The sequence below is a fragment of the Myxocyprinus asiaticus genome, chromosome 9, assembly GCF_019703515.2.
Source record: "Myxocyprinus asiaticus isolate MX2 ecotype Aquarium Trade chromosome 9, UBuf_Myxa_2, whole genome shotgun sequence".
In the NCBI taxonomy this organism is placed as follows: domain Eukaryota; kingdom Metazoa; phylum Chordata; class Actinopteri; order Cypriniformes; family Catostomidae; genus Myxocyprinus; species Myxocyprinus asiaticus.
In genome coordinates this window covers 16,947,269-16,966,257 of record NC_059352.1, presented here as the reverse complement: position 1 = coordinate 16,966,257, position 18,989 = coordinate 16,947,269, and the positions used below count along the sequence as shown (strand labels likewise).

Below are 18,989 nucleotides of genomic sequence, written 5' to 3'. Positions count from 1 at the left end.
TTGGGAAAAAATTAATGTATAAATGTACAATTAATCAAATTAAAATCATGATATGTCCTAGTGTGATGCTTAAACCACAAAAGGCTGAGATTTAATTAAACAAATATACGGTTTGCATGAGCTGCGTGCTTCAACAGTAAGTGGATATGAGAAGCCATTGCTTATATACTAACCGCATCATTAACATCACGTGCGCTCTGTGTGTGTATAAATGACAGAGCAGAGCACTTTATGCACTGTGAAGCGCAGCACATGCAGACTATGAATTAATATAATTAAATCAAAGCATTTTACAGTTTAATAAGCACATTAGTCATTTATGTATAGTAAAATGTAATATTCAATGTAGTAGTATTAGTAGTAGAAATGATAATAATAATTAATAATTACATTATATTTAAGCAATGTCTCACAAGCAAGAGTTACATCACTGCTTTCATTAATATTGTGATGTTCTACTGTGCACCACTGTATTTGACCAAGAAAAAAAATAATAAATATAAAATATATATATATATATATATATATATATATATATATACACATATATTTGGGGTTATTAGGCTGTGAGGATCAATACAGAAGCTCATCATTTGATAAAAATAATGCAATGGTATGTTAAAAAAAGTAATTGTTCTGTTCTCATTTCAATAAAATTTGATGAATTCATTTTATTCGTTTTTTTTTTATTAAATTTTTTTTATTAGGCTGTGAGGATCAGTACAGAAGCTCTTCATTTGATAAAAATAATGCAATGGTATGTTAAAAAAAAAAAAAAGTAGTTTTGTTCTCATTTGAATAAAATTCTATGAATTCATTTGATTCGTTTTTTTTAATGATAAAATATAATTAAACTTAAAACCCCGGAAAACACGAGATTTTGGCAAAAAATAAAATGGAATTTGGAAAAAAAATAAAATGGATTTCAAAGGGCCCTATGAATTACAATTCTGCATTCTATTTGATACCCTTTATTCAAATTTTATGAAAATTCAGGTATTTAAAATGCATTCTTGATTCAATGTGACATTCTGCATGAACTTTTGTGTTATAAAAGTTCATATAGAGTGTCTGACATTTCTGAGATATTTTAGCACAAGGTTTATAGGATTAAATATGAAGTCGCAGAAGATAACACACACACACACACACACACACACACACTCACACACACACACACACACACATATATATATATATATATATGTATATATATATATATATATATATATATATATATATATATACATACATACATGTGTTCCTGTGTGTAGGTCGCAGACTCCAGCTGATCTGCTGGTTGTAGCTGAAGCTAACAGCCCCCTGCAGTACCCAACACAAGGTGTGGAGGTTCGGCCACTTAAAACTATCCTTATACCAGGTATTATCCTTTATATCCCTACATGCATGAACATTACCATATGACTGAAATCACTAACACTTATAAAAGTTGTGTTAAGAGTACTGCAAAACCTTAATCAATCTTTAATCTTTATTAAAGTGAATTTTTAACTAGCCCAATTAATGACATTATACTTCACTCAAATAATAATTTAGTAATCCAGCAAAAAGTCCACAAGCCCAGTATTGATGTCACTTCAAAATGCACCCTTTAATATATTATCTCAAATCATAAACAGACATCATCTATTCGGGAATCTAAATTAGGAAATGTCTTGACCTTTTCCAGATTGCAATGAAGACTGATATGTTTCGCTGTGCAGAATAATAATATGAAGTTCTTGTGTTAGATCTGAAAAGAGCATATAATTAAATTACTGAATCGACCATGCAGAGTGCAGGGCAGAAAAGTGGGTTATGATTTAGTTATAGGGGCTAGACAATAACAGTACACGGTTGTGATGTATTGCAGGTTTGGCCTTAAAAGAGCTACCCAGAGGTGTCCATACTGTAAGTGCTATTTCCGATAAATTATGGCTGATTTTTGAGCATGTGTGTTTTGGATGATCATGTTCAGGCATCAACTACTGCATTCACTTTATTTATCTGAAGCCTTGTCTACTACATTCCTTTCACTGACCATGTTTACATGAGCATCATTTTCTTGGTCTATATTCTGGTTGAGCCATTATTTTCAAAAGTAAAACATTTGTCACAGTTATTGGAATATTCTTGTATAGATGTAATCAACCTAATTCAAATTAATTATGACATACTCTTTGCCTGCTATTTCGTTCTGGAAATACAGCAGACACTTGTTTATTATTTTACGCTATATTTTTGAAATTTTAGACAGTAATTTAATAAACCAATTAAAACACATTCATGACCTTAATGGAATATTCCATGTTTAATACAAGTTAATCTCAATCGACAGCATTTGTGGCATAATGTTGATTACCACAAAAATAATTTTGAGTAGTCAAAATTATTGTAGGAATTATACATTGTCATGGCAAAGAAGTTGTAAAATTGGCTATTACTTAACACAGAAATGGTTAGTAAGTGATTTTATCACACTACAATCATGTTAACACACATGTTTTTTTTATTTTTATTATTAATGTTTTTATTGATACGAACAAACAGGATTACACTTTACACACACTAAATCAATTTATACAATTATATGTCCCTTCCCCTAAACACCACCCCAATACACACAACCAGTGGTCTGACACAAAATGAAAATAACCACATATATATATATATATATATATATATATATATATATATATATATATATATGTGGTTATTTTCATTTTGTGTCAGACCACTGGTTGTGGACTGACACAAAAAACATTTAATTGTGTGTCTTTTAAACCCAGCCTACACAATCTAGAGGGGGTCCAATATAATCGATGCAAAATCTTAAATTGCATCAGATGGACCCTTGCATCTCTAGATGTAGACCTGATGTTTTTTAGAATCCTATTCCACACTCCCTCCTCCAATACCAAGTTCAAATCTTTCTCCCAAAATCTCTTGAGAGAAGTCGAAGTTCTGTCCCCCAGACTCTGAATTAACAGGTACACTGTTAATACACTGATGCCTCATGACCTTTTCCAAAAGCAGAAATCACCTCTCCCAGAGTATCTGCTGCTTTGGGGGGGGGGGGGGGTGTATGCTACTCCCAAAAATAGTACAGAGCAAGTGGCGTAACTGAAGATACCTAAAAAACTGAGATCTGGGGATCCCAAAATATTGAACCAAATTTTCAAAGGAGCTCATCACACCACTCTCATAAATATCACCGAGTGTATTATTAGTTCTTCGCAATCCACTCTGAGAACTTAGAAAAGGAATTAATAATTCTGTGGAGGCAAGGCATAGATCTAGTAGTTTCAGAGACAAATAATAAAATATCATCTGCATAACGCAGAAGCTTATGTACCACATCCTCCCCACTTATTGCGTCTGCTAATGGTTCCAGGGCAAGACAGAACAATAATGGGGAAAGAGGGCAGCCCTGCCGAGTGCCCCTATCCAGAGTAAAATAATCTGAAATTAATCCATTTGTTTGTATCGCTGCTACAGGGTGTCTATAAAGTAACTTAATCCAACCAATAAATGTACTCCCGAACCCATATATTTCCAAAATTGTAAAAAGATAATCCTATTCTACCATATCAAACGCCTTTTCGGCGTCAAGTGAGATGGGGACCGGAGATTGATCATTCGCTACTGACCACATGATATTGATGAGATGTCTGATGTTATCAGAAGAGCTACAGCCCCGAATAAATCCCACCTGATCTATATGTATAAGAGATGTCATAACCTTACCAAAATTTTTGACAATATTTTTACATCTAGTTGGATCAGGGAGATTGGACGGTAACTTTTACACTCGCTTGGATCTTTGTCCTTTTTAAGAATCAGACTGATCCGGGCTTGTGTCATGGTTGGAGGAAGCTTTCCATTTTTTAATGATTCAGTATAAACTTATAACAAAAGTGGAGCCAGTTCTGTAGCATAGGATCTAAAAAATTCTGTGGCAAAACCATCTGTCCCCGGAGCCTTGCCAGTAGTTAGGGACTTAATTACCTCGTCAAGCTCCTCCAAGGTTATCTCAGAATCAAGAGAGTTTTTATGCTCAATCGTCAGTTTAGGAAGATCTAATGGTTCCACAAAGTTTCTAATATCTTCATCAGTATACGAAGACGTGGAACTATAAAAATCAAGATAGAATTCTTTAAAGGCATTATTAATATCAATGGCTGAGGTAAAAATTTCACCACCAGCAGATTTCACTGAGGGAATGATAGAAAGAGACTCTCTCTGCTTTATATGTCCAGCCAAAAGCTTCCCTGCTTTGTCACCCGACTCGAAAACTATGACTGTCTTGTCCTGAATAACCAAAACTCCACTTTCTGTGACAAAATAGTATTATATCAATATTTCAATCGGGTCAATTCTCTGAGGCCATCAGCTGACATACAGCACTTCAGCCGTGCCTCTGCACTTTTAATATTCTCTTCCAACTCCGCGAGTTTTTGTGCTTTGGATTTTTTGGTGAATGAGGCATACTGTATGATCCGACCCCTAAGAACCACCTTAAGTGCCTCCCAAGCCACGCCCACAGAGGATACTGAGGACCAGTTGGTCTCCATATAAACATTGATTTCAGTCTTTAACATTTGTTGGAAATCAGGATTTTGCAAAAGGGACACATTAAGGTGCCAACTATATGATTTCTTTTTCTCTGTATATGGCAACACCTCTAAACTCACCAGGGCATGATCTGAGACTAAGATATTTCCAATTGAGCAATCAACAACAGATGAAATGAGGGATTTAGATACAAAAAAAAATCTATTCTAGAATAAGTCTTATGGACTGAAGCAAAAAATTGATAGTCCCTACCAGATGGGTTCAAAAGTCTCCAAATATCAGTAAGACCAAGATTTTTACACATCCTGTGAAGCGTCAATGTTGCTCTAGGGGGTTTACACACTTTTGCTTCACTGTGATCAAGGACTGAGTCCATCAAAAGATTCAAGTCTCCTCCCAATATTATATCATGAGGGGTGCCAGCAGTTTGCAGCATCCCTTCAAGATCTATAAAAAAGCCCTGATCATCAGCGTTAGGTGCATAAATATTAGCCAAAATCAACCTTTGCCCTTGAATTTCAGCTAAAACAATAATGACTCTCCCTAATTTATCTTTAGTCTGTTTGAGAAATTTGAATTGTAGATGTTTATTAATCAATATAATGACTCCCTTGCTCTTACTTGAGCCAGCACTAAAAAAAACATGTCCACCCCATATCTTCCCAATTTTTCAGCTTCCTGTGGGGAGAGATGTGTTTCTTGAAGAAACACAATATAATATTTCTTACGTTTAAGAAAAGTAATAACCTTCCTTCTTTTTATGGGGTGCCCCAACCCATTTACATTCCATGTGGAGAGAGATAGTACACTCATATTAACATTTGAAATTTTTATATAGTAGAAAAAATTAATTGCGTGTCAAAAACAAAATTATACAGACCACATTCCCCATTAGTGAAACAATCAAACCCCAAACTTCCCCCCGAACAAAACAAACGGAAAAAAGAAAAACGTGCACGAAAGCGCCAACCGGCGACAATCCCTCTAAACTCAAAAGGTCCATGAACGCCCACGAGCCCCCAGGACAACTTTGCCATCGGATTGCTCAATTTTGCCTCACAAATTTTTGTGGCAAAATTACATAACAGAAAATACTTTGTAAAATAAACCCCAGCCAATAGGAAGAATGAACACAAAGAACGTGTAGATTCATTCACAGAACTGTCTCAAAGGTGTGATCTTCCACAAAACAAATTCCAGCTGATATAAAACCGTTCAGATTCCTTTGACAGACAAACGAATGTTCAGTGAGCCGGCTGTTATGAGTTCAGCAGATGACGTAATCATTCCAATGTCCCGTAAAAATACTCAACAAAACAAACTCCAGCCAGCAGAAAGAATAAGCACGAAGAACGAACAGATTAATCCACAGCTGTTCCAAAGGAGTGTTATTAAATAGAACAAGCTCCAGATGCTAGGCGGAACCAATACAAAAAGAAACAAAACCGGCATCCCGGTTGCAAAAGTAATCTTTCGTCAATGCAAATGTTTCTTTAAGGAAAAGTGTTATTCACAAAACAAACTCCAGCTGCTAGGCGGAGCCAACGCAAAAAGAAAAAAGAAACCAAAATGACGCCCAGCTTCCTCAAAATCCAGAGTAAGTACAGCGAGTCGACCCACACACATGAGAAACACGCAATAGTTTACTCACCCATTGATTCAATAAAAGACATTGCCTGATTGGGACATGTAAATACTTTGCGACTGTCCTTCGTTTCTATTCTCAGTTTGGCCGGAAACATCAGAGCAAAAGTGATCTATCGCTGATGTAAGAGTTTCTTACATTCCTTGAACCGATTGCGTTTCTCTCTTGTCGAACTCGCCAAGTCCGGGAACAAGAAAATATTATGGTTCTTCCAAGAAAGCTTCCCTTTGCTCCTCGCCTGGCACAACACAAGATCTTTATCGGATGATCTCAGAAATCTGTCCAGAATCGATTGGGGCCTATCTCCCTCAGCAAATCTGTGAGCTGGGACTCTGTGAGCTCGCTCGAATTCCATCTTGTGGCCTGTTATGTCAAGCAGACTCGGGAAAAGCTCATCTAGGAATTTCACCATATCTCTGCCCTCCTCATGCTCAGGAATTCCAACAATTCGAACGTTATTCCTGCGGCTTCTATTCTCAAGATCTTCAAGCTTTTCAAGGAGATGTTCCAAATCAACGGCATCCAAATCGAGTCCCCAGTCTCAGGCCTTTAGGGGGCTTTCATCCTGAACACGTAAGTGTCTTTTAATGTCTCCAGAGCCCAAGGATTTTGACTTCTTTGCCATGTTTTGCCTCAAAGAGCAAATGTGTAACTGGGTGTATCAAATTTCAGCAGATTATAACATGAAAATAATAAAATATTTAGCAAAGTGCGCAGAGCTCATCGCTCACATGTCTGCTTTTTGCATGGCGTCACGTGACCCCCCAACACATATGTTTTTTACTTCTTGTGGCTATACTTGAAACAGTGAGTATTTTAATGTTTACGGATTGGCCCCATTCACTTCCATTGTAAGTGCCAGATTTTTGCTTTTTTTTTTTTAAGAAAAGGAGGTGCAAGTCAAAATAAATGTTTGTGGTAATCAATATTATGCCACAAAGGCTGTCGATTGAACTTAACTTGAATTGAACCCAGAATAATAACACAAAAGATTGTGTTGAATTGCAAAATGTAGGTCATGAGACACCTAAAAAAGTACACCTTGACGTTTGCTTTTTTATTATTTGTCTTTCTTTGTAGCTGAACTTCTCAGCATCTCTGGGCACATTTAATGTGGCAGCGGAGGTGGAGGGGGTAAAGGTCAGAGGTGATGGCGAGATGCACATGACCCTGAGCAGCAGCCTTTTACCCAGTCTAAATCGGCAGCTCCAGTTCATCACCTATACTAACACTCTGTTCCACCCCAGCACTGCTGAAACAGGTATGCACCCACATACACTTTTGCATGATATTTTGTTTGTTTTAATTCAGTGACACTCAATTTTAAGTGTGGTTTAAATGTCCCAATACTTTTTGGGGGCACATCTGAATTGTCAGCATACGGGTAATTTCTCTAGAAACAAACATTATCTTGAATTTGCACACATAAACATGATAGGACTAGATAATGTTTATTTCATATGTAGTTTTTATGTGATTGTGATTCAGTGCAGTTAGAAACAGAAGGACATCAAGCTCTTTTCACCATCAAGATCCGTCATGGAGTAACACCCAAACTCTACAATACAGGGTCTGATGCAGATAAAGGTGAATAAACACAATCTAATACTCTGCTACAATATTGCATGGCAATTAGCTCTCTTTAACTATGCTGCTATAATTTAATTTATTCTTTTAATATTAGAGGCATCCACAGATTTACACTTCCTTAATGCTAAAGATGCTCTTCCTTAATGCTAAAAATCATATTAATTGGTATTTTAGATAACAAAACTGCGAATGTAGAATTGTAACCACGTGTTTTCTCATGCATTTAACTTTCCCTCTGTTCAATCTCAGAGTACAACATTAGCGCTCTCGTGACCATAGCAACTAAAACCTTTCTGCGCTATGACAAGCTCCAGGATTTAATTGACAGCATACGACGGTACTACCCAACTGTCACAATAGTGATAGCAGATGACAGTGAACACCCGAAAACGGTGTCGGGCCCATATATTGAACATTACATCATGCCCTTTGGAAAGGTAGGTCTCTTTATGGCCTATTCCTAAAGTGCTTATATAATAACATTTGGTTGTGCAGTATAATGGAATCTGTTTGTGTGTCTATGTCTCAGGGCTGGTTTGCTGGTCGTAATCTAGCTGTGTCACAGGTTACCACCAAGTATGTGCTGTGGGTGGACGATGACTTTATCTTCACTGCCAGCACAAAGCTGGAGAAGCTGGTGGATGTGCTGGAGAAAACCACACTTGACCTGGTGAGGAGCTGAAGTTTCTTTACACACATTTTCAGAAAATGATACTTGAAAAATTAGGTTTAGTATACTTACATAATTAACATGCATCTGGAAAACAGTTAGATTGAATAATATGGGTACATGACACATAGTGTGTACATTTACTTTTTTATCAACATCAAGATTTAAGGTTAAAAGTGTATATCTAAGGTCCTGTAACTTTTTTCTTTTAACCATCGTTTTCGTTATTGTGCTAACAAATAAATGACCGGCACACTAAGATTTTATTATAAATCTCTAATTTTGCATATGTTATCACAAGATACTACATTAGATCTTTTAATCAACTTTTGTTTAAGTAATTTTTTGAACATATTTAAAATATATATATTTTTATTGATAGAAGGATTCATTGAACTGAGCTCATACCGGGCTAGTGGGGGGCACTCCCTGCAGAAAACAACAAAAAAAACTATAATAATTACATAATAAATAAATAACCACTTGCTTGATCAAAATAGGTGTCATTTTAAAGCTTAGAATCTGGACTTTACAGTGCATATAGCTGCTTCTACCAATTCTTAAATAATGCTATGTAGTTTGCTGACAAATCATTTGCAAATTTGTTATCACAACAATTATATTCAGAGTTGGTAAAACCATAAAAAAGATAAGATAGCTATGTGTTATACTGTTTATAATTGGAAAGATCTCAATTTGTAGAATGCAATGAGCAAATTTGTTTCACTCAGAGTTCAAACTGCAGTGAGTTTTTTTATATGAAATTCATATAGACACACATAAATATAATAAACAATAAACAGAAGTGTCTTTTTGTCAAGTTTCTCCTTATTACTTCCTGAAACATACATATAACATAGACAATGACATATCATAACTTAAAGCAGACTATCCCGATTCAAACGAGTCCAAACACAACATAACACAATAAGTAGATCTTGAAATATTCCTCAAAGAGCGCACATGGAAGACGATGCACAAAAGAGCGCACGTGTGTTTGTGTGCGCACATGTCCGAGGACTTTGTATGTGCAAACACACAACCACATATGTGCTCATCTAAAGGATTGGGATGCTCCTGAACACTTAATATTTCTGTATTTTGTAGTCTAATCAGTTCATTTCCAATTGCCGGTCATTTTTGACCAGTAACAAGAATTGTAACAAAGTTAAATACCCCCCCCCAAAAAAATGAAAAGAAAATAGTCACAATTTTTTTTTTGTGGGTGTGTTTTCCATATGTGAACAAAGGAATTTTATTCTTAATTTTAATTGGCTTAAAAAATAAAAAAAAAAATCGTAAGAAAAAAGTCATCTAGGTCAAAATGACCGGAAAACAACATAAAGGTTACATTTTTCACCATATTTAATCACATCTTTGCTTTCACTAGTTCATTTTAAATGCTGTTGAGATGTGACAAATGAATATTTAAAAGTATATAAATATTCCATGCAATTAACCTCCAGTAGTCCATCTCAATTAACACGTGGTCTTAAAACCTGCATACATAAATAATTAATTAGAAATTTGAAAATGCAATTTACAATAGTGGTTTTGCGATGTGATTTTTAAAATTCCATGCAATCTCAATAAATATGTGGTCTTAAAATCTGCTTGCATAGTTATTATAAAGTGTAACACAGGTTAAAATGGGCAAGGAGGAGGCGGGAACTGGCTGAACAGTCAAAGTAACATTTAATGAAACAAAAAGACACAAAACACAAACACACACACATCAGCCGCATGTGGCTCTCTCTCTTGAACTGCCGCATCCGGCTCAGCCTTATCCCTCTCCTCGGCTGATTAGCTCGATTAGCCCGCCCCGCCCTCCTCCTCATCACATAAAGTAATTAGCAAATTTAGTTTAAAAACGTTTTAGATGAAGTACAGCATGACACACTACAGAATGTCTACTTTCCAAAAGTATTTCATGTCAACTACACTTATACTGATTTTAATGTGCAAAATATAATCAAAACGTTTAACAATCAAGTGAGAAAAAAGGGCAAGTTCACTTCTAGCTAAAATGACTAAAGCAATTGATGGGAAAAAAAGTCAAATCAAAGCATTAGACCCATTGCTAAATTATGTCTTGAAGCTCTCATTGATTTAAGTCCTGGTTCACAATGACAAGGTATTCTCCAACTCGTAGTTAATCCAAAAATGTATGGATGGATGAGAGAAGATTGTAAGACGCAATGGCAACTCTGATTGCTCCTGTGTCCCCATCTGAAAAGCAAGTTATCCCTTAAGTGTTTAAGCATGGGAATAGTGAATTAGGATAGAATGGATTCATTATAAAAGATGGTGAAGAACCCCATTGTGTGGCTGCTGGTAAACTCTACATGGTGTTGCACTGCACCTCAGCTTGGTTAGGCTTCTGTCTCAAACTTTTACACTTAGGACCAAATTTTATATTTAGGCCCTCGGTTGATGCCCAGAAAATGTAAATGTAGAGTAGGGATTGGAATATATAGCAGCTGATTTACTGTATTTTTTTTTTTTTAAATAATAAGACTCATCAAGAAAGTTTTCAGTACATTTCTGGTAAAATATTTGAGCTCCATTGGCACTATGTGAGTGTTGAGTCTATCAGGTACACAGCAATGATTGAATTCCTATGAGGACTTTTTCCATCAGGAAGCAAGGTGTTTTTCAAGGTCCCTCATGTGGTGAGCTACGTATACCTTGGGAACTCATCACAGTCCCACATTAAACTTTTATTCAAGAGAGATCTGCCCCACCTCACAATATCCACAGCAACAGGCTCCCTCACTCCAGTCTCTGCTAATTAAAATACTCTCAAGTGGTTGAGGAGTCATTATTAGAAAATCTGTCTTTGTTTATCAATGGTTTTAGGAAAAAATCAAAAACAAAGTTGGCACATGCAGTTGTTAAAAAAAAGAGAGACATGACCTGACCATTCCTTTCTGATAAGCTGTATCTCTTAATGATGTACATGTGTTGTTTTCCTGTCTGCTTGAAAATATTATTTCTCTGACAGAGGCCAAACTCTCTATGACCAAGCATCTTTGCTGCATCATGGAAAATACATGGCACATAAAGGTTCACTATCATCTTCATTATTTTTTTAATGAAGGCATTTGAGAGTTTAAGTGCTTAAAAAGTGCCTTTTTTAAAGTGCTGACATGTTCAAAAGCAGTAGGAGTGGATGCATTCCTAATATCCACATGTTTCAAAATCAAATCAAATCCCTTTATTGTCACTCAACCATATACACAATTGCAACAGTGGGTGAAAGTCTTGGGTGCAGTTCCAAGCAACATAGCAGAATGACAATTACAATAAACATCTGATTTACACATAACACAGTTTACACATCTTGTTACACAACACAATATACAATATGCAACAGTACAATATACAGGATACACAAAATAGGAAGACTGCATACAATAAAATACACTATACCCCTCCCCCCATGTAATCAGTGGAAATAAATTATTGTGTTGACATTCAGCTGTCAGTTGATCGGCAGTTGCCAGTGTGTTATTAAGTGAAGTATAAAATGTGGGTCCAGTCTGAGGCTAATAAAGTGTGGTACTGATATATGAAACATGAGCGATCAAGAGTTCAAAAGTCTGATTGCTTGGGGGAAGAAGCTGTCATGAAGTTGGCTGGTGCGGGTCTTGATGCTGCGATACCGCCTGCCTGATGGTAGCAGTGAGAGCAGCCCATAGCTCGGGTGGCTGGAGTCTTTGATGATCCTCTGAGCTTTTTTCAGACACTGCCTTGTATAGATGTCCTGGAGGGAGGGAGGCTCACCTCTGATGATGTATCTGGCAGTTCACACCACCCTTTGCAGGGCTTTGCGGTTGAGGGTGGTGCTGTTGCCGAACCAGACAGTGATGCAGCCAGTCAGGATGCTTTCTACAGTGCTGGTGTAGAACCGTGTGAGGATGCGGTGGTTCATTCCAAACTTCCTCAGCCATCTCAGGAAGAAGAGGCGCTGATGAGCCTTCTTCACAATGGCCTCAGTTTGGACGGACCATGTGAGTTCCTCAGTGATGAGGACACCGAGGAACTTGAAGCTGCTGACTCTCTCCACCGGTGCTCCATTGATGGTGATGGGGCTGTGTTCTCTGTCTTTTCTCCTGAAGTCCACCACAAGCTCCTTGGTCTTACTGACACTGAAGGAGAGGTTGTGCTCCTGACGCCAGCGTGTCAGAGTGTGCACCTCCTCTCTGTAGGCTGTTTCATCATTGTCAGTGATCAGATCTTCCACCGTCATATCATCAGCAAACTTAGTGATGGCATTGGTGCTGTACAGGGAATACAGGAGTGGGCTGAGAACACAGCCCTACGGGGTTCCAGTGTTGAGGGTCAGTAATGAGGAGATGTTGCTGCCCATTCTAACCACCTGGCGTCTGCTTGACAGGAAGTCCAGGATCCAGCTGCACAGCGAGCTGTTTAAGCCCAGAGCCCAGAGTTTCACATCAAGCTTGGAGGGCACTATGGTGTTGAATGCTGAGCTGTAGTCTACAAACAGCATTCTCACATATGTGTTCCTTTTTTCCAGGTGGGAGAGAGCAGTGTGTAGTTTAGATACAATGGCATCATCAGTGGAGCGGTTGTTGCGGTAAGCAAACTGCAGTGAGTCCAGTGAGGCAGGCAGCACAGAGCAGATGTAATCTCTGATTAGGCTCTCAAAACATTTGCTGATGATTGAGGTCAGAGCAACAGGACGGCAGTCATTTAAGCAAGTGATTTTGGATTGCTTTGGTACAGGCACAATGGTGGATGTTTTAAAGCACGCGGGGACTACAGACAAGGAGAGGGAAAGGTTGAAAATGTCAGTAAAAACACCAGCCAGTTGGTTCGTGCATGCCGTGATGACGCAGCCCGGAATGCCGCCTGGACCCCCAGCTTTACGGATATTCACTCGTCGGAAGGATCGGGTTATGTCCACTACAGAGACGGAGAGTGAACTAACCTCTGTAGCTTCGGCCGCGGGAACTCTCTCCGTAAGGGTGGTGTTATTTCCCTTGAAACAAGCAAAATAAGTATTAAGCTCATCCGGAGAGAGGCAGCGGTGTTGACGGTGGAGTTTTTATTCCCTTTGAAGTCCGTGATGAGATTAATTCCCTGCCGCATGCTTCTAGTTTCAGTGGTATTGAACAGTCCTTCAATCTTGTCCCTGTACTGGCGTTTGGCTGCTCTGATAGTTTTGCGGAGGGCATAACTGGCTTATTTATGCTCCTCCGTATTCCCAGAATTAAAAGCGGAGGTCCGAGCATTAAGTGCCGCAGGAACATCACTATTAATCCATGGTTTCTGGTTAGGGTAGATCCCTATTGTTTTGGTCGGCACTACATCATCTATGCACTTCCTGATGAAACACGTTACGGTATCAGCGTAGACCTCGATGTCGTCATCAGAGGCGGACCGGAACATCTCCCAGTCCATGTGATCAAAACAGTCCTGTAGCATTGAATCTGATTGGTCCGACCAGCACTGGATCGTTCTGAGGGTGGGTGCTTCCTGTTTTAGTTTCTGCCTGTAAGCGGGCAGAAGGAGAATGGAAGAGCGGTCCGATTTGCCAAATGGTGGGCAGGGGAGGGATTTGTAGCCATCCCGGAAGAGAGAGTAGTAGAATGGTCCAAAACCCGGTCCCCTCGTGTGTTGAAACTGATGTGTTTGTAGTATTTCGGCGCTATTGACTTGAAGTTGGCTTTGTTAAAGTCCCCGGTCACAGTGAACGCGGCCTCAGGGTGCGCAGTTTCCTGCTTGCTTATACTCTCATACAGTTCCTTGAGTGCCCGGTCTGTGTCGGCTCGGGTGTACACAGCTGTGATAATAACCACTGTGAATTCCCTCGGTAGCCAGAATGGTCGACACAGAAGCATGAGAAATTCCAGATCAGGAGAGCAGAAAGACTTGATAGAATGTATGTTCCTCTGATCACACCAGGATTTGTTGATCATAAAACATACACTACCACCTCTGCTTTTACCTGAGAGGTCTTTCACTCTGTCTGCTAAGTGCACAGAGAACCCCACGGGTTCGATGGCTGAATCTGGAACCTCTGCAGACGTCCAAGTCTCTGTAAGGCAGATAATGCAGCAGTCCCTCATCTCTCGTTGGAAAGAGATCCGTGCTCTCAGCTCACAGAGCTTGTTGTCCAGAGACTGAACATTTGCCTGTAGAATGCTGGGTAGCGGGGGTCGATTTGCGTGACGTCTTGACCAGCTGATAAAGCCAAAAAGACATTTAAAACCATCAAACAGGAAAAACTGCGTAGAGGTCAGCCAAGATTCCCATGGGCCCACGAGAAAAAAGAAATTATTGTCAAAATTTTAATAACTACAGTCTTGACCAACACAAAATAAGTATTGTTTGAAATCTTAGAAGTAGAGGTCGAACGATAGTGGATTTTGCCGATACGATAACTAAGGTGGTGGAAAAGGCTGATAACCGATTAATCGGCCGATAGTTTTTCAAATTGATTCATAGAATGTTACAACAATTTCTTAGTAGGCACAGACATAGAGGCCAGAGTCCAAAATGAATAAAATCCCAGATATAATTTATTTTTCAACCAAAATCCCAATAATAATCAGAAAAAAAGAAGATTGGTTGCATAACGTGGCACTTTTAACACTAAACAAGCCTGAAACACACCGGGGACTCTTTTGTTGAAATGATGAAGACTTGGCTCCACTACATTGCTCTGTTTTTAATATTGACCATATTAACCTTTTTATAGCTATACATTATTATTATTAGGGCTGTCTTTAATTAATCACATGGTGTGTCGATTAATTAATAGAATTAATCACAAATATAAATATTTTCTGAGAAACCCCTCAAAAAACAATAATTAAATATATAATGATGAAATAATTATCAATATTTATATTTCAATAATTAGAAATAATGCTGTGTGTTGCCTGTATGAAGTTTTGCTTACTGCCCCCTGGAGAAAACAGGTGATATTTCAAGCTTGAATTGCTCAGGAATATTCCTCATTACGGTCTGGGGACATGATTATTGTGTAAAAAAATTTTAAGCGTTATTTTTCATACAATTAATAGCACTGAATTAACGTGTTAAATCGACAGCCCAAATTATTATTATTCATAATGTATGAAGTTGGAGACACGTTGTGTTTGCTGATGAGGGACGTTTCCATATAGTGGCATTTTTCTTCGCATGCTCTCGCTTCAATTTTAAAAACGTAATTATCAGAGGAACACAGAGCAGCTATCGGCATAGATTTTTACAGATAACTGATCATTCTAAAAAGCAATTTTAGAACTAAAACCGATATATCGGTCTACCTCTACTTAGAAGCTCTACTTTCCAATGCATGCAGGCATTATAACCAAAACTGAACAAGTGCTTTGAAATTTGCAGACAAATCAGAAGTGTTCTGTTTAGATAATTTATATAAAAAATTGCACTGTACATATTATTGCAATCAGTAAAAACATCAAACTGATCAAATAGCTATGTGTCATATGCTGTTGGAAAGCTCTCAAAGAGTAGAATAAACTTGCATATTTGTTTTACTCACAGACAAAAATATAGCGAGTAATAGCTAAGTATATGTCTTTGACAATTATGTTGGTGTTGCTTATATGCTGCGTTTTCGCATATAACTTCACTAAAAATAAACATTCAGATACCATTACTTAGAAGAGGGGATCATCTTTCAAATGAGCCCACACTGAAGGTAACTGGATGCATATAGATCATTAGATAATCCACAAAATGCACAATGTTACATTTGGCCACCAGGAGATGGCACCAAGTAAATGACACAAACTCAATGATCCAGACTCTGTGAAATCTCATTACTAGAATCATGTCTCCATGCTATGCATACCTTTATTCATTGTTGTGTTTGCATGTGTAATTAGTTCTTATGTATAATTATTATGTTTTATTTGTTTGGAGAATCTTTTGGGCACTTGGAAACGTTTTTGGACACTATGATAAATTATGTGTGTAATGCTATATATTTTGATTGCTGTGATACAGTTGACATGACTGGGAACAAACAAGGCCGTAATGATGTCTTGAACAATGGGGGGGACCAAACCATTTTGGGGGTGGCGGGTCATGGGTGTTGAGGTCACAAATATAATGGTCCTCTTTGGTCCTTTAATATAGTAAAGATTCTGAATGCAATAATTTTCTGATCAATGGCTTGAAATGCAATAAAGGCCCAAAATTTTATAATTTTTGGTTTTAAAAGATACATGTATTTTTAAAGTTCACACAGTACAAGACAAACACTGTGTCTGATTGCAAGCAATTTGCCTGTTTCAGTCATCTTCTCTTTCTTTTTTTGTGCTGTCTCAAAGAAAAGATGAATATAATTTGAATTGCTTTTCATCATTGATGTATCTGTAAAATGACATGACTGTGTCAGCTGGCTAGCAAAACGAAAAAAAAAAAAAAAAATACACAAAATGATTTACTACCCTCAAGTTGTCCCTCATTGTTTTTTCTTTGAACGCTGCTGTTTTACATACAAAAACAGTTCATAGTGACCACTGATGTCAAGGTCCAGAGAGAGAGAGAGAGAGAGAAAAAAAAAAACATTACAAAAATACCATAAAAGTAGTCCATACAACACATAGCTGTTGTATGGCCCCAGAAAGCTTGGAATATAGTGCACTTGTCATATGTACTACTGTTATGATGTCTTTATACTGAACCTTTAATAGCGCTTTATAGTATTTGTCCTTTTTGAAGCTTGAGAGCTCCTGCTCACTATAAACTGTTATTCTATGGAATAGAGCTGCTTAAAATATCTATTTTTATGTTCCAAGAAAAAGTAACAGCATATGGGTTTTGAACAACATAAGGGTGAGTAAAATTAAATTTTCCATTTTTAGGTGAACTACTTTAACTGGTGGCTCATTTTTTGAGCACAGACCTGACAAGGACACACTCAAAATAAAAACTATCTCTTATAAAAGAAGACTCTTGGGAGATGCTGTACAAAATACAGAATTAATTAAAGACATCAAGAAAATCTTGAATTGATTTTAAACTATTACATAATAATATTTGCATTAAGAATATATGACACTGTCCTTGCCAAAACCTAAAAGCACAATAGAAGTCACAATCTGGCCATGGGGGGGACTTGTCCCCTTCAAACTATATTGTGGTTACGGCCCTGGGAACAAAACAAAAGCAGTTTTTCTGAGCCACCATATTTACACCCAGTGATATATAATGTCAAACAAGAAAATTAAGAAATAAAAGTACAATTTTGGATAATTTTTTTTCAACAGTTTCTTAGGCTGAGTATCTCAGAATGTATCATAATCTATATCATTATAATTATAATTTTTCTTTACAATAATACCAAACACTTGACCCTCCTTGTTTTTTTGTTTTGTTTTTTGTTGTTGTTTTTAATTATGACACTGAAACAGGAAATCTTTAAAAACAAATTCAGATTTTAAAGAGTTAAGCCGGGTTAAACATATTTCCAGCAGTTGTTTTCTTTTGAGAGTGTAGCATCAGAGTTAAAGGAATATTCTGGGTACAATCCAAGTTAAGCCCAACTGACATTATTTGTTGCATAATGTTGATTTCTACAAACAATAATTTTGACTTTTCTTAAAAAAAAAGAAACAAAAATCGAAGTACAGTGAGGGACTTACAATGGAATTTAAAGGGGCCAATTTTGGAGGGTTTAAGGCAGAAATATGTAGCTTATAATTGAATAAAAGCACTTACATGAATTCTTCTGTTAAAAATCATGTATTATTTGAGCTGTAAAGTTGTTTAAATTGTCATTTTTACGGTCATTTTAGGGTTTACGCCTGACGTCATCATGGCAACGTTAACTGCATATTATTTTTGAAACATAAGTGCCAAAACTGGAACCCAGATTTGTCTTTTTTTTTCTTTTATTAAAGAAAACGAGGGACAAGCCAACATTTATTTTTGTAGTAGCCTAATCAACACAAATGCTGTCGACTGAGCTTAACTTGTACTGAACGGTTCTGAACCAGGTGTTGTGCCTAATTCAGACTGCCCAGCTGAAGCCTACCCACCCCTTAGCGTGCACGCGCACAGTAAATGACTGTGAAAAAGTGGGAATTTCGTCTTCACCCAACCCATCCGAAAGTTCAGTTAGGATGACAAGTTATACATTTTCCAGTAGATGGCAGCACAGACTCTGTAATTTTATTCAAAGGATTTCAAACGTCATTGCCCTACGTCCTTATGGAAACAGTTATTTGTGTTTCTACACAACTCGTGTAACAAGTTGATTCTAGGTCTTTTTTGTCTGCTATTTGAATGTTAAATCACTAGCTACTGGTAGATTTTACACTAAGGTGTCACATGCTTTACAAAAGAAAATTAGTTTGTCAACCTGACACAGTCAACTCTTGTAATGTTACAGTGTTGCCAAATGAACACATAAGTGTATTAGTGTATCTAGTGTAAACACGGCGGTACTGTGCGCGTGCACGCTAAGGGGGGGGGGGGGGGCTTCAGCCAGTCGAATTAGGCACA

At 37.5% G+C, this 18,989-nt stretch overlaps 1 protein-coding gene across 2 annotated transcripts in view; it reads left to right on the top strand.

Moving 5' to 3' along the window:
- The window catches only part of LOC127446676 (beta-1,4 N-acetylgalactosaminyltransferase 1-like), a 43,222-nt gene that overhangs the window by 11,870 nt on the left and 12,363 nt on the right, over positions 1-18,989 (top strand). The window contains exons 5-11 of one of the 2 annotated variants that reach the window (XM_051707804.1): positions 1,275-1,381; positions 1,874-1,911; positions 6,656-6,793; positions 7,301-7,481; positions 7,709-7,807; positions 8,060-8,247; positions 8,340-8,480. In XM_051707804.1, coding sequence (XP_051563764.1) covers positions 1,275-1,381; positions 1,874-1,911; positions 6,656-6,793; positions 7,301-7,481; positions 7,709-7,807; positions 8,060-8,247; positions 8,340-8,480 — 892 coding nt within the window. The remainder of the gene's footprint in view (positions 1-1,274; positions 1,382-1,873; positions 1,912-6,655; positions 6,794-7,300; positions 7,482-7,708; positions 7,808-8,059; positions 8,248-8,339; positions 8,481-18,989) is intronic. The other variant, XM_051707805.1, reaches the window with a different exon arrangement.